The 15,811-nt window shown below is 46.6% G+C and overlaps 1 protein-coding gene and 1 long non-coding RNA gene across 10 annotated transcripts in view; one reads left to right on the top strand and one right to left on the bottom strand.

Annotated features, from left to right (window-relative positions):
* The window catches only part of Fstl4 (follistatin-like 4), a 433,118-nt gene that overhangs the window by 13,229 nt on the left and 404,078 nt on the right, over positions 1 to 15,811 (bottom strand). For 4 of the 6 annotated variants that reach the window (NM_001414342.1, XM_039085928.2, XM_039085927.2 and 1 more), the window contains 6 exon segments: positions 3,669 to 3,776; positions 9,892 to 10,041; positions 12,179 to 12,297; positions 13,611 to 13,637; positions 14,867 to 15,001; positions 15,313 to 15,474. In NM_001414342.1, coding sequence (NP_001401271.1) covers positions 3,669 to 3,776; positions 9,892 to 10,041; positions 12,179 to 12,297; positions 13,611 to 13,637; positions 14,867 to 15,001; positions 15,313 to 15,474 — 701 coding nt within the window. 6 annotated transcript variants of the gene reach the window in all.
* Positions 1 to 15,811, top strand: part of LOC108352083 (uncharacterized) — a 25,957-nt gene extending 10,146 nt beyond the window's left edge. The window contains exons 2-4 of one of the 4 annotated variants that reach the window (XR_005490200.2): positions 2,925 to 3,033; positions 11,253 to 11,436; positions 11,558 to 11,899. This is a non-coding gene — a long non-coding RNA (uncharacterized LOC108352083). Of the gene's footprint in view, positions 1 to 2,868; positions 3,034 to 11,252; positions 11,900 to 12,204 lie in introns of those variants that run through there. The other 3 variants (XR_010055611.1, XR_010055610.1, XR_010055609.1) reach the window with 3 other exon arrangements.

Genomic DNA, 15,811 nt, shown 5'->3' with positions numbered 1-15,811 from the left:
AACACAGGCTGCTCTTCTAAAGGGCCTGGTCTAATTCCCAGTATCTACATGGCTGTTCACAACTGTCTGTAATTCCAGTTCTAGGGGGTCCAACAACCTCCCGCAGACATACACGCAGACAAAACGCCGCCAATGAACATAACAAAGGAGAGATTTGGAGAAATGGGATATTCACACCCCAACATTTTCTCGACTCTTCTTTGCCCACGAAAGTAAGACTTGTGTTTTTGCTCAGCCCTGGCTTCCCCCACTCTTGATTGTAATAACTTACATTTATTATTGTATTATTTCTCTTTCACTCTCCTGGCTTTATCTAGTTCACACATATTTCAAGGTGTTTCCTCCTCAGCCTGCTCTCAGACCTGTCTCTGTCTGTCAGTGTTGGGCCTCCTATCCCTATATATACTGTGATAACATCTCTGGTCTGGCTCGTCTGATGCTTGTCTTGTATCTTCCCTTGATGTCCCCTCAGGCTTCTTAGTACTGAGCCTCTGGGCGCTCACACACACCCTCCTGTCTTCCTGGATAAGTGACATCTTTGATGGGACAGGTCTGTTAAAGCTCAGCTCTTTCCTCTTCCGACCATGTAGGTGTGACATGTGGTCTTTTAGGTAACTGTTGCGGTGGGAAATCTATTGCCTAATGTTAACCCGATTGTCTGTCTTTTACGGGGATTTGTTATTCCAACCCAAAGGCTTCCCTTGTCAGAGTTTTCTTTCTTGGAGTTCAGAATTTTACTAAAATTGCCAAGAGATGTATTATTTCTCCTCACGTCGGGCTGCAGTTTGCAGAGACTGCTCTCTGAGAATGACTGTATGCGCACAAATGCGTTCTCCACGTGTGGGGGCCAGAAGACCACTTTGTGGAGTCCGTTCTCTCCTTCCACATTTACCCAGTTCCCAGGTACTTGAACCCTGGGCGTTTAGGCTTGTGTGGCAAGCACTCCTATCCTCTGAGCCCTCTCTCCAGCCCTGAATCTCTTTGAATCTACAATTCTTTAACTCAGCAATTATATTCCAAATTTGTTTCTTTTTTTTCGGATAGTCTATGCTACTCTGGTTGTCCTGGAATGGGCATCCTTCTGCCTCAGCTTCCTGAGTGCTGGGATTATAGGTGAGTAGCACCACACCTAGCACATTTTAACGTTTGCTTCTACTGCAACTGGGACCTTTCTCAGAACATTAAGGGATCCTAGTCCATATCTCCAGCTCTTCATAGGCTATCCCTTTGGGAAGATTTTCTCTTTCTTTCAGGTTGCTTCACAGAAATGCACTTTTCTTTTCTAAATCACTGTGGTTTTTAAACTGGAAAGCCAGTCTTACTCATGTGTTCCTTGTGTGCACTGTGTGGTTGCTGGGATTGAACTCAGGACCTCTGGAAGAGCAGCCTGAGCTCTTGACTGCTGAGCCATCTCTCCAGCTTCTTCCTTTTTCCGTTTTTTAAAGGTATGGACACGCTGAGGATGTGACTGTCTGTAGTGTGTTTATCTGGCTTGCTCAAAGCCCTGGATTCCACCCCCAGGACCAGAGAAATTAATAAATGGCGGTGTATGCTTTGTGGTTGAAATAAGACCAATTTTCTGGTAGCCCCCCTCTGAATTTCATTCTTAGAAACATTCTCAGGAAATCTGTCCATGTTGTGCTTTGGATGTGCAGTGTCCCCCCCCCCCCCACTTACTGGTTTGAACACTTGGTCTCCAGATAATGATGCTGTGTTGGGAGGTGATACATTGCTGGAGGAAGGGAGGGCCTTGAAACATGCAGCCTGACCTTGTTTTTGGTACCCTGGCTGCAGCCTATTCCCACTCTGTGGTGCCTTCTGGGCTGTGATGGTCTACCATCAGGACGGATTCAAAGGGTGTTCGGTGAAAGTAAGCCCCAACTCCCTAAGCTCGTTTTCCTTTCTTAGTGGTCTTTATTTCGGCTCTAGGTCCTTTGATGAGCTCTTCTGTTTGACTGTCAGATTTATCAGACCTGGGCCTCTGGCCTAGCAATGGCTGGGAGGAGGAAAAGGCCAAGTTATCTCCATTTACTTCTGTTGGTTCTAAGAGACCATTCAAACCTATCGGCCCACATCATACATTTGCATGGAGTGAGTTAACCTCCTCCCTTGTATCCACATGGTTCTGTGCATTGTTTTTTAGGGGAACCAAGGAGGAGACAATTTTGTGACACCCCCCCCCCAGAGGGCTTAGTGGATCCCCAGGGAGAGATGCAGGACCCAGGCACACCCAATGCCATATAGTGTCAGTTCTCTATCTGGTGTAGGGAGGATCCCCACAGATCAGCAGGGCCCAGCCCCTTCTCAGGATGCTGGGTATAGAGTAGGGGCTTCAGAGCCATGCAGACTGGAGCCACGGTCATGGGCAAATCACTTAACTGTCTGTGGCCTAGCACTCTGTGTGCATTAAGTCCAAGTACTTTCTCTGGGCCTTCAGGCACGTGGAATGCTGCTCCTGTTCATTGACTAGAATAACAGTTTCAATCAATAGTGTTTCTACCAAAGTCATGCTGGCATATGACTTCTATAACTCCAGTGTTGGGAGTGTTGAGAGCTGATGGGACCTTCCTGAGCTCCATTCATGAATCTCTATTTATGCAGTCCTTATAGGATGGGTGAGTTCTCACAAGAACGGATTGGTATAAGCGTAGTCTCATGCCCTTTTCTCCTTACTTGCTGGCACATGTGCCCGTTCTACATACATCTGCTTCCCTTTTTTACGTGTCCTACATGAGGGGATGAAGCACCCCTGCCTATGATCTCCCACTAGAAGCTGACCAGATAAAGCCTCTTGGTCTTAGATAAAACCATGAGAGAAAATAGATCTTTCCTTTTATAAATCACACAACCTGAGGCATTTTGTTACAGCAACAGAAAACAAATGGAAAGAGCCCACACTCGTGACTTTTAACACTATTCTTCAGATGGTTTGTTCTTTCCAAGAAGAAGAAAATATCGTCTTCCTTTTCACCATCTGGACTCCAGAGGATCATGCTGTTTGGCCCCCAAGAGTTATCAACTCAGGAGAGTCAGGTATGGTGGGCTGGGTAGGGACTAAGTTGTCATGAAATTAGAATTTGATTGTTTTACGTGATTGTTTTACGTTGTTTTCAGTTGTAGTCCTGGTTGAAGATACCCTGGGAATTGCCTAATGGGACTATTGTTTGGAAGCTAATTTTAGTTTTCTTTTGTTGCTGTGATAAAACACTCTGACTTAAAGCAACTTATGGGACAAAAGGATTTATTCAGCTCACATTTCCAAGTCACAGTTCATCTTTGAGGAAATCAGTGCCAAAACCCAAGCATGAACCTTGGAGGTAACTACTTGCTGGCTTGGGTATAGGTTCAAGCTTAGCTAGCTTTCTTACATAGCCCAGAACTGCTTGTATAGAGGATGGCACCTCTCATAGTGGGCTGGATCCTCCTACTTCAATTAACAATCAAGACTACTTATCCAACAGCATGCCTATGGGCCAGTCTGCTCTAGACAAGTTTTTCAACTAAGAGTTTATTCTTAGATCACAAGTAAATCTTACTAATATTGTTTCCTGCTTTCTTCTCAAGAAATAGTTTGGATAGATGACCACCCAGGGATGCATGAGACAATCACTTTACAGCAACAGGATCCTGTATAGGCTGAGTATCAACTTTAACATGCTCAACCTTACCTGTAGGCTTGGCTGGGACTTGTGCATGTCCCCCCAGCTCAGGACCCACACTTGGTCATGTGACTTGTCATAGGACAGCTTAGCTGGTAGAGGGTCCACACCTATGGACTTGAAAAGAAACAGTGACAAGTTGGTCATTGCTGAGGTCACATCATAACAAGATGGTCTGAACTTCTGTGTATGTGGTCATCTCACTAGGGGAGTTAGGAAGCTAGCCTTGAACCCCCTTGCCAATGATCCTGATTGGAAACCCAGGGCAGAAAACTTCTCATGGCCTTTGTCCTCAGAGGACAAAGAGACAGAGTGAGCTGTCTCTTTGAAGCACCTACTTTCTTGCTCGTATTTTACCTAAAGTATTCTAGCTCCAATCGGATGAACAATAAACATAGAGGTTTTATGAATTCCACTCAAGAACCAACCCAGGGCTCTCTTTATTCTTCCTAGAAGTCTTGGGGGCCTCTTGGACCCTTCAGCATCTACTTGGGTTCTGGTGAGTTGGTACTTCTACCCTGAGGTAGATTTTGAGACCACCCATTGCTACGCTCTTACCTTTGTACTACTTTTTGTTGCTCACCCATTATTTGAAGGCTTTGGACTTGGACTACAGCACCAGCAGGCACATAGTCACTTTATGAATTGAAGCATCTGAGAGTCTGCCACCAAGCAAGGCCACAGCTTCTCCCAGGTCCCACCACAAGAATGATGTTTCCTCCTTTTTATAGTGTCGACTTTTGTTTAAATTAATCACTCTGTATACGTTGTGAGTGCAAGTACTGAGGAGGACAGAGGGAAGGGCTTTCTGCTCTCCCCTGGAGCTGGACTCAGGTGTGTAGGTGGTGGGAACTAAGCTCCATTCTGACACAGAACAGCAAGCACTCTTACTGCTGAGCCATCTCTCCAGCCCCACAGTGCAGTTTTATGTTCTATACGTTCTTGTTCTAATTGATAGCTCCCACCCACTGAAGTCCCAAGGAGAGGCTCGAAATACTTTTCAAGATTGATGTAGCTGCTGGTGAGGCTGGCCAGTCTCTCACTTCCAGGTCATCCTCTCACCAAGGCGGTGGTCAGTGTTCGCTTTTGGATTGGTTTTGCAATCAGCTAGGAGACATACCCTGTGCTTGGGAGCTTGTGCTCCTGGAGCCGTTTAACTGAGGTGAGAAGAATGTGGGTGCTACCCTTCCACAGACTGACTGAAAAGGGGAACCAGAGAGAAAGCACTCTGAGCAGCAGCAGTCATTGTTCTCCTTTCTGAGGGTGGACTCGGGATGACCAGCCCCTTCACATTGGAGACTCTAGGGGCTGTGGTGGACTCGACCCTCAAACCTCCAGTCAAAATAAACCCTCCTCTCTTCAGTTGCTTCTGGTCAAGTATCTAGTCATAGCAAGTCATAAGACAAGGAGCTAATACCGAAGGCTTTGGCACCCGGCACCCAGCACTGCCATGCTCCAGCTGGGGCTTTCCACTGCACGGCAAAACTACCGTCTGAGGATGTCAGTTTCTTTTTTTTTTTTTTCCTGGTTCTTTTTTTTTTTTTTTCGGAGCTGGGGATCGAACTCAGGGCCTTGCGCTTCCTAGGCAAGCGCTCTACCACTGAGCTAAATCCCCAACCCCAGGATGTCAGTTTCTTAATCTTTCTAAAGACCCTTCTCCCGTCTTTCTCCTCTCAAACATGTCCCGTTTATCTGCCCTCTTCCCTGCAAAATTTCCTTGGCATTTAGACAGTAGCCATTGTCTTCCCTTTCTACTCAATCCCTTCTTGTGAGATTTCATGCTTCTACTCAGTGCTGTGAAAGAGGGAGCTGAAGAGCTAAGCCAAAAAGTTGATTAAATTCAGAACGGGATTTTCCATAGTCTCACTGTGCTGAGGTACCAAAGTCTGTCAGGAGAAAAGAGCCTGAGGGAAAAGCCTTAGGATTAGGGGATGGACAAAGCAGACTCAGCCTTAGAGAAATTTTAAAATGATCAACTTGCTACTCTTCCTGCCTAGCAGAGGAAAGGGCACATCTTTCTGATGGATGGCAGTTATTTTAAAGACTTTACAACTTAAACATATGTAGACTTGTTTGGATTAAAATAAACACTAGGCATTTCAAGAGGCGGATACCTTTTTTTACTATTCAAAATCATAACAGAAAGGGCCACAAGAAGACAATGAAGAATTTATATGAAGTTGGGAATTAGAGAATTTGAAGGAAAAATGAGTTATCTGATGATGATGATGATGATAATGATCAGGCAAGCTCATGTTAGATGCAGGAGAAGGCAGGATTAGTAAACTGAAGGACACATTGAGGGACATACAGAACTGAAACAGGAGGAGACCCACATGATGCGACGGAAAGGCATAACAATGGGGATGTGGGTGGGGATAGGGATAGGGATGTGGGTGGGGATAGGATGGGTGGGCCTAAGGAAGAGAGTTGAGTACCAGGAAGCAGAGTATTTAAAGGCACAATTGCTGGGAATTTTTCTATCTAATAAATGTTCATTACACAAACTCAAGAGCCTCTGGAAACCTTACATTGCTGTTAAAAACGCTAAACAAAGAGGAAGGCAGAGGAGGAGGCAGGAAAGATACAGTCGGCCCAATAACAAAGGAAGAAAAGGATGGAATCTTAACAACGCTGAAGGAAAATAACTGTCATCTAGAGTTATTCAGAAATTAGCAAATATTTTCATTTCCAACACTAAAAGAGCTAATAAAAATGATCTCATTCCAGCACTTGGGAGGCAGAGGCAGGAGGATGGTGAGTTCAAGGCTAGCCTGGCTTATGGAGTGAGATGTCAAAACAACTACCACATACCTCAGTAATAAAGAGGATTAGAAAGATGAATATATGGGTAAATATCAGTTATTGCCTGGATATAGATACTAATTTTCATAATACTATAATATAAAAGGCAGGAAGAAGGTTAAAGGAGTTAGTGATTATTGAAGAAACGAAGTATCTTAGCTAGTGTTGAACTTTATATTTGATCATTAGAATCATTAGGGAGATGGGCAGCTTGACTTGTCTGTGTTGGATTATCTTGACTGCATTAATTGAGGTGGGAAGTCCCACCCACTGTTGGTAGCACCATTCCCTAGGCAGGAGATTCTGGACTGTTTAAGAGTGGAGAAAGTAAGCCGAACACTAGGTGCATTTACTAATTAACTGCTCTCTGCTCTTAACTATCAATGTAATGTGACTGGCTGTTTCATACTTGATTTCCTTGCAACGATGCATTGCAACCTAGAATCACACCCTTTCTCCCCTAAGTACTTTTGTCAGGGTATTTTTTTTAACACATCAGCAAGAAAAAGGAAGCCAAAATAGAAGTTAACAATTTACATGTGATGATAGTATCAGTACAAAGATGTGTGTTGTAGTTTTTAAAATAATAACACAAGCAAATCTTCAATAAATAATGGAGAGAAATAGAGCACAAATATTTGTTAAAGCTAAAAGCAAACAAAAGGAAAAGCAACGTGAACAGGCTAAATAAAAGGTAAAGTTGTGGAAACACTCAACTCTACCAATTATACTAAATATGAACGGACCAAATATTTTAAGAGACCAAACTATAGCTTAAACTTAAATGTTATGAAAGAACATCTTAAATATAAGGAAGAGGAGTATTGGAAAGTAAAGGGATGGAAAAATTGTGGCAGGAGAATGCTAATTAAAATATTACTTAGCTATACCAGCATTATTAAAAAACAGGTTCACAGCATTCCCAGAGATAAAAAGGGATATTTTATAAGGAAAAATCTTTCTTCTAGGAAAGGACTATAGCCTTAAGGTAAAAAAATGGTAAAACTTTGAGAGGTAGATAACTCCACAGTAGAGTGGATTTTAAAAGCACACCCCAGCAGTTGATAGACTAAACGGACAAAACAAATCACCTAAGAAAGGAGATCTAAACAGCACAATGAATCAACTTGACAGAACTGACACACATTAAATAGCGCATCTAACACCAGAATACATGTTCTCGTAAAGTGAACATGAAACATTTATCAAAGTTGATCATGAGTTCGGTTTTAAAATAAGCTTTAGTATATACTTCAAAAGATGAAAATCATTCACTGCGTTCTCTGATCATAGGAATCCATTACAAAAAGATAAACTGAAGACCTCTTGTAGACACCAGGAAAAGCCACAGCTCCAGTGACGCTAATTGTCCTTACACCCATGTTTCCCCCAGGGGCAGGACAGAGACACCTATGTAGATTGGCTGCAGGTTAAGTCTCTAGTCCCAGCCCTTCGGTGGGAAATCACTATTGTCCTGCTTTCCTTGCACATGTGTCTGGTCAATCTGATCCCACGATTAGCTTTCACCTGGTGATAATCTTCCTTTTCTTTCAGTGAAAAAAAAAATCCAAAAAAAGTAATCTAACTAGCGCCCCTGTGTGGCTTAGTTGCACCCAGTGGAGGAATATTCTTCTGGCTTCTGCTGCTGTCCCCACCTGTGTGCACTGGAGGAGTGTGGAAACAGTTGTTACCATTAGTGTTTGTATACATAATCTGGGACAACATTTCTTTGAAAACTTTCCGTCGGTACCCCCTTCCTCACTACTGTTCTCATAGTTTTGCATTGAGACCCATCCATACAATTGCCTATATCCCCACCACACACTCTCCCCTATCATTCTGACTTGAGTCCACTTCCCCAGGGTAACCTTGATCACTGTCATCCTAGCGGTTGTAACTATGGTGCTATACAATGTGGTAAGATGAAAGAAATCCAGGGCCCAGTTCTCAGGACGTCCTAACATCAAAAGCACATTTTGACTCTCTGGCTGATGGAGCACCACCTGCCCAGGTTTTCTTCCCTTCTCAGCCCACTCCTCCTCAGATGCCTTTCTTGGCTGTCCGCCTCTCTGCTTCTTGATCTTTAAATGTGGGAGAGCCTCAGGCCTCCATCCTTTCCCTCTTGTCTGTCTGCATACCCTGGGATATCTCAGTTTTCTAGATTTAATCAGGCCAAGGGGTGAAGACACTCAGGTAGACCGCTCCAGCCTCGATCTTGGCTTCGACTTCAGACCTGTTTACTTGACATGTCCACCTAAATACCTAATGGCATTTCAAATTTAATCTTCTTTCCATCTGCACCACGCTCTATGCTCGGCCTTGAAATCAAGCATCTTCGCACCCTTGATTTCATTTGTGGTCAAGTTACCCTCTATCTCTCCCTTGCAAGAACACTTGTGGGATGGCTGCCAGGGTCTACCCGCATCTTCCAGGATCTCCTGACTTGAAAAATCCTTAGCCACACCTTCTCTGTCCCTTTTGCCACCTAAGGCCACATTCAATTTTCTGGCGTAGAATGTCTTTGGGGACATAATTCAACCTGTTATTGATTATAGACGATAAAACCAACCACGAAGTGAACCATACGATTCCTTTCTTTTCCTCTCCCAGAAATAGGTTTAGGAGGGCTGGGTAGATGGCTCAGTGGTTAAGAACGCTTGTTGCTTTTCCCACAGACCAAAGCTAGGTTCCTAGTACCGGGTATCAGGTGGCTCACGACTGCCTGGTAAGTCCAGTTCCTCAGGATCTGATGCTCACGTGCACATACACATAACTAAAAACACGGTGAATCCGCTAACTTATCGTCATGGTCCTCTGACGTTGCCGCCATCTTGTGCCTCTGCTCTCTCTCCCTGGCTGGCTCTAAGGCAGCAGCTGTGTTAACTGATGCGCAGACATCTTTTGGTAGCTTTCTCTTTCACCTTGATTTTATTCTGCAGCCTTATCGGCCTCCAAGGCCCTCCGGGGCCAGCTCCTGTTTTTCCCTATACTCGCTGCCCCCATCTCTTCCCCTAATCACTATATGCTGCTTCCACCTTCGGTGTCTTAGGAGGCTTCTGCGCAGCTCCAGAGTGAGGGTCAATACAGCTCCTTAGGTACATTAACCCTGGCTTTCCACAGCTCTTGCTCCTTACAGCACCCTGAAACTCTTGCTTTGCTTTCTGCCTCCCTGACTAGAGTCTGTGCTGGGGCCTCCGGTGCACTCACTCATGGCTGGTTTTTGAACATGTATGTGCTATGCACACGGTGATAGATACCTGACAGGCAGCTGCACAGAAGTCTCTCCCTCGGCTAAGCTCTTCTTATAGGAGCTGGTGTGTGTGTGTGTGTGTGTGTGTGTGTGTGCGCGTGTGCACTCGAGTGCGCCCACAAAGCAGGCGTTGCCCTAGGATTTCAAGTCTTTCCCACTTCTTCCAAGAGCTATTACCTGTAAGACCTTCTGGGCTTGCACGTCGACCACAAGGACTCTGTTCAGTGCTGGCTGGGCCACGTAGATGTACCGGTTCCTGACATTGACTGCGGACGCCCATTGACATGGCTGGGTAGTATCTCCTTCCACACGAGGACAGATTTCTTCCTGCAAGGAGACAGACAGCCGTGCACCTGGTCTCCCACCCCACTCCAGCATCCCTGGGCTCTCTGGCCACTGACCCTCTTGGATCCCTTTTTTCTCTTCTCAAACTCCTTGGGATTCATACATACAACAGCATGCAGGCCCTGCCACACCACTATCTTCTCACCTGACCCTTGTCTTCCTCACCAAGGTCAACACTCTGTCACCGTGTTCTCAGTTTGTAGATCTGTCTGTGTGGAAACCTATGGCTTTAGGTATTGTCTGCACACTCGAAAATTCGTGTGTGTTCATACGTGTGCAAGTTTGCACATACCTGTGGCGGCCATGTCATTCCCCCAGTGCTGTCTGCCTTATTATTTTTCTATTACTATTTTTGAGACGGGTTTTCAGTGGCCTAGAGTGCACCAAGTAGGTTAGGCTAGCCGGCCAATGAACGCCATACAGCCTGCCTGCCTCTGTTCCCCCAGGCCGGAATTACAAACACATGCTTTAAAAAAAATTTGCTTGCATGTTTTTATGTATACCACATGCGTGCCTGATGCCTTTGGAGGCAGGTAGAGGGCATCTGATCGCCTGGAACTAGAGTTTCTGATGGTCATGAGCCATCAGGTAGGTGCTAGGAACTGAACCTGGGTTCTCTGCAAGAACAGCATGTGTTCTTAATCACTGAGCCATCTCCCCAGACATGCCCTCTGGATGTGGGCTCAAGGATTCCTAACTCAGGCCCTCATGCTTGCAAAGACAGCCAGTCACCCAGTGTCTATCTTAGTTAAGCTGCTTGTTGTACCCCACTCTTAGATGCTGCCTCTTGTACCTTAAACTTGTATATCCCAAGTCAGCTTTCAGTTCTTTCTCTCCAGTCTCGCTCGTTCTATACAAAACTAGGAGCTCACTGCTCCCTGCCCCCACCTTCCTTATGGACCTTTTTATTTCGTATTTTAAAAGATGGGGACATTGCTTTCTCTGTCTTCTGTGATGCATATTCTCTTGGATTTCCCCATTACCCTGTCCTAACCCCGTCCTCTGGTTTCTCGGAGTCAGCCTGCCCCTGAGTGGTTGACGGACGGCTCAGGCCTCTGTTGGGTGTCCGTCCATCTCAGTCAGTGCCATGCCTCTGTTCTTTCCTCAGCTTTTGACAATGCTCACAAACAGATGGCGCCTAGATCTGTGTTCAGCTCAGAAACATCCCTTCAGCCTGTCTGCTTCTTTCACAGGTGCCTCAAACCCGATCATCCAGGATGGGCCATGTGCTCTCCCTCCCACGGCTGGACTCTCTCTTTAGTGCCTTGGCTACTTGGCATCACAAGATGCTATGGAGTCCTGGCGAATAGGACCAAGACCGCATGCCTAACAGGGTCAGAGTGCAACTGTTTGGGGACATCAGCCTGAGAGAACAGAGTAGGAACCCAGGGGAATGGGAGCAGGGAGGGTGCCCTGAGCCTTCCCCAGTGGTCATCTCTTCTGCCACCCCCTCCTTGTCACCTGTCACTTGATAATTGGTTTTATGTCTCATCTGCAGCACCTCTGTTACTCTGGGCATTCATTCCTGTGTGTCCATGCCAAAAGGTCACCACAAGAATGTCTAGATGCTATCTGTTCTCCTTGCAGTCTCTACTATTTGACTGTGAAGTTCTAGTGTACCCTGGTGTAGCAGCAACAGAGGGGCCATCTCTATGTAAACACCAGAGGCCATGTAGCCCCAAAGGCATCTCCTGCAGGAGGACCTAGGCGAGGACTGCCTGAGAGACCAAGGATTGCTGTGTGCCAGCCAATATGAAACTGCTATTTACAAGAGATGCTTCCTTGGGACCAACGGGGCGCGGGCATTAAAGGAGCTTGCAGCAGTGTTCAGATGAGCTTACTTCAGTGTTTCTCACTTGTTCCCAGAGTCTGTGTTGGTGACTCTGTGTCACCTTATCTTCAACCCCCAAGGGCAGGTAGGGTCAGGCAGTGAGTAGCCCAGGGTACAGATAGTGCCCTAGTCCTCATAGCTGCTGGATAGAGAGCTAGAATTCTCTGCCTCATGATCCTTTCTTAGCCTAGAACCATATGCACATATAATGACCAGAACTGAAGGAACCCAGACTTACATATCCACAATGTGGATTTTGACCATGCTACCTCAGCCACAGAAACTCACATAACTCATGAAGATCTTCTCTGTAGGTTTGAAGCGTCTCTGGACCTCACAGTCCACAGGGTGGATGACAACAATACCATCATCGGAGAAGACGTAGAACATGTTTCCCACGCTGAGACCTGGGAGGAGAGAACACAGCGTAGTCATGGACTTCCTGTGTGGCCGGGCCACACACAGTAGAGGGGTACCATACTTTCCTGGAGGGGTAGACAGTTCCCAAGGCTTGGAACCAACATAACCTATCATAGCTGTGTACTACCCTGCATCTCCTGCTCAGGCAAACAGGTTCCTGCTGCTGGAACGCAGTCCCTCAAAGATGCCCAGGCTGGAGGGAGCACATGGAATTGCCCTCAATGGCCAATTCTAGTTGTCCTTTGGAGAATCATATGGGGCTAGCTATGTGCATATGCCTCAGTGCAGCCCCCCCAGCAATCTCAATGTCTGAGGCACCATCCCAAAACACCTCTGTTGTGAATGATCTACCTTACAAACCTTGGGCTGAAACAGCTACTCTGGGCACAGCCTCCCTGGGCTTCTTTGAAAGTCAATCACCAGAAAAGCCAACACAAGATTGACATCTTAATGGAGCCCACACGGGGTTTGTAGATGCAGCTACGTTTCCGACTGAGTGCAGCAGGGTGCTCAGTCAGTATGGGAAGTGAGAGTCCATACTCATTCAACACACAGTCAACCTCACAGGAGACACAGCCTTCTGATCCACCTCTAGTCAGCTCCGTAGAAATCTCGCTTCTACGGCCAGGCTCCAAAGGGCTCCCAGCTTCCCTTGTTGCTGTTTTCTGGTCTCATCTCCCTCCTATTAAGATTTGAGAGTGCCCTGGGGCCTGTGGTCCCTTCCTCTTGGCTTCTGTGTTCTGGCCTCTCTAGGACTTGAGTATCAGCAGAGAAGGTCAAAGCATTTAACCATTGAGGTGAGATGGGATTTGTTCAATGTTTCGCCATTTACTCTGAAAGCAGCACCTACCAGCCCTATAGTCTAAGGTGGCTCCAGCGTGCTTTGGTCCCTACAGAACACAGCAACCCCAGTAGACTTGTGTTTCCTTAACGATACTCTGCTGCATAAACCTGAGTCCCTCTCCAGTACCCTAACAGCACACCACTGCTATAGACACACAGGGCATGAGCTGAGCGTGCTTTGCAGTTGAGACACCAAAGCGGGGGTGGGGATGGGGGGTGGCAGAGAATGCATTAAGGGTCACAGCCAGCAACCCTGCTGTGGGCCTCTGTCTGTCACATGTACTGTGTCAGGCTCAGGAGACTAAGCTGGGTCTGTGCATGCGTGTGACACATGAGTTTGACTGAGTCCCCTTTCCCCTTGGCACGTAGGCCCTGCAAAGCTGGAGGCTCAGGGAAGCCCAGGGGACCAAGAACACATGCGATTACAGGCATGACATAGGATAGTCACACTCAGTACCTTCTTCCCGCCACAAGATGTTTGCCACTGTGGCAGCCGAGAATTTGGAGAGCAGCCACATGATAGCCGGGAGAGAAAGAGAAAAGGACAATGTCAAACCTTCACTGCTGTGATTCATTCCTCTAAGGAACATTCTAGAATCCACTTGTCACTTGATGAATCTGGGATCACTCCCTGGTCCAGCGACAATATCAGTTCAGAGTGCTGGACCCACGTGGACACACTTTTAAGTCTCAGAATGCTTTTTCTTTCTAAATAAATCAGAGTCCTAGGATTCTAGCAGCCTCCTTGATTCTGTGGGCGATGACAAATGGGTAGCCTCTCTCCCCAATTTTCCATGTCCTTCTTGGAAAGCTGATTTTTCAGTTAAGACTCTCCAAGGAAGAATATTCTCTCATTCAATGATCACAGCTTGGAGTCTGGCACTCATTCCACGATCCTACCTGCATTCCATGTACCTGAGGAAGCAGTAGGTACAAGAGAGAGGATGCTTAGCCCCTGAGGTGGGTGATGATTCCCAGAGAAGGGGCCACTCTACTATTATATATTCATCTGGGACCCTCCACTCCCCCATACCACAGAGAATGCTAAACCCCATTCATGGTTGTTTCCATGTGTACACACATACCACGAATACAGTAGAAAAATTATAATGTGCTGTGACGAAAACGTTATTTAAGGGGCTGGAGAAATATCCTACCAGTTAAGAGCATAGACTCCAGAGGACTAGAGTTCAATTCCCAGCATCCCACAACAGGCAGCTCATCACCACCTGTAACTCCAGCTTCGAGAGCTCCGACCCCCTCTTCTGGCCTATGTGTGAACCAGCCAGCACACACAGGTCCACATTTAAAAAAAATCTTAAAGTTATTGAAGCCTTGTGAAGGGTCCGTTTTTGGAATTTCAGATAAAGGAGGCATAACTACAGAGAGGGGGCAGCAGCTGTCTGCATCTGTAACCTTCTAGGTCACCTGACCAGTCATATGTCACAGGAGGCAGGAGCAGAGCTGGGGTATTTGGGCCTCCTTGTAGTCCTGGCCCGTGCGTCCTGACCAGAGACTCCTATCGTCTGTTTCCAGAGCTGTGTAGGTTGCTTGAGAAGGTACCTAGTTTTGTGTACAGAGGAAATAGATTTATCCCAGCCTTTAGAGGCTCCCAGTTAGTGGCTGTGGCCCTGGAGAGTTAGTGCATTCCTCCCGTCCCCCTAACACTCCTGTATAGCTCAGTGGGGACCTCCGAGCCAATGGGGCACTCACGTGTCTTTCTAGCTGAGTCCTCAATGAAGAGGGAGGAGATATCTTCATCCACACCCACTTCATTCTTGGCAATGCAGGTGTACGCCCCGGTGTCTTCATAGCGAACGCTGCGGATGTGGAGTTCGCTTCCATTGGCTGTAGAGGGGAGAGTGCACAGGGTGGGGCTTTCAGGGGCAACACTCTTTCATGTGCCCTCCCCACCATCCTCTCAGGATCTCTGAAGAGCCGTGAGTTAAAACACAGTCATTGGGTGTGGCTGAACGCCGTCAACATTCTTGGGACTGGACCTAGGATCGGGTGGTGCTGCTGAAATAGAGGGTGACCATGATGCCTATGAGACCTGTGTATGCTAGTCAACAGGGAATCCCTGTTTCCTCTTAACATGCCAGACTCAGCCATGATCTTGCCTCTCATTTCCTGTCCTGGGATTCACATGCAGTTCTTACCCAAGAGGGAGAGCTGTTTGGACATCTGGGTTGAGACATCCATGCCATTTTTCAGCCAAACGATTCTGGGCAGGGGGATGCCCTCAGCGTGGCATCGAAGGCTGGCTGCCACCCCAGGTTCTTGTGCCTGGGTCTCTGGATAGACACGGATGACTGGTGGCACTGTGGATGAGAATCAGTATTGGTAAGGACAAGTCCACACCTGGTCTTGGGCCTGTAGTCAAACCCCGAGACCCTTGATCCAGAGGGTGAACCCGAGAGGTGACTCCGGAGGCCTTGGAACCAGTTTACAGTGATCATCTTTGACAACCCACGTACCGAGGAAAAAGGCTGTAAAACGAATTACTAGTAATAAACACAACCCGTGTTGTAGCCTGTAATTCATAGCTTCCACTCTTGTTCTAAATATGATCAGAAAGACATCCAAATATTTAACACTATTCAGCCGCAGGATGTAAAGAGCAGCTAGCAGCTGGAATAAATCTGTGAATGAATGAAA

The sequence above is a fragment of the Rattus norvegicus genome, chromosome 10, assembly GCF_036323735.1.
Source record: "Rattus norvegicus strain BN/NHsdMcwi chromosome 10, GRCr8, whole genome shotgun sequence".
In the NCBI taxonomy this organism is placed as follows: domain Eukaryota; kingdom Metazoa; phylum Chordata; class Mammalia; order Rodentia; family Muridae; genus Rattus; species Rattus norvegicus.
Note: the sequence above shows the minus strand (reverse complement) of the source record. Positions and strands in the feature narration are given on the sequence as shown.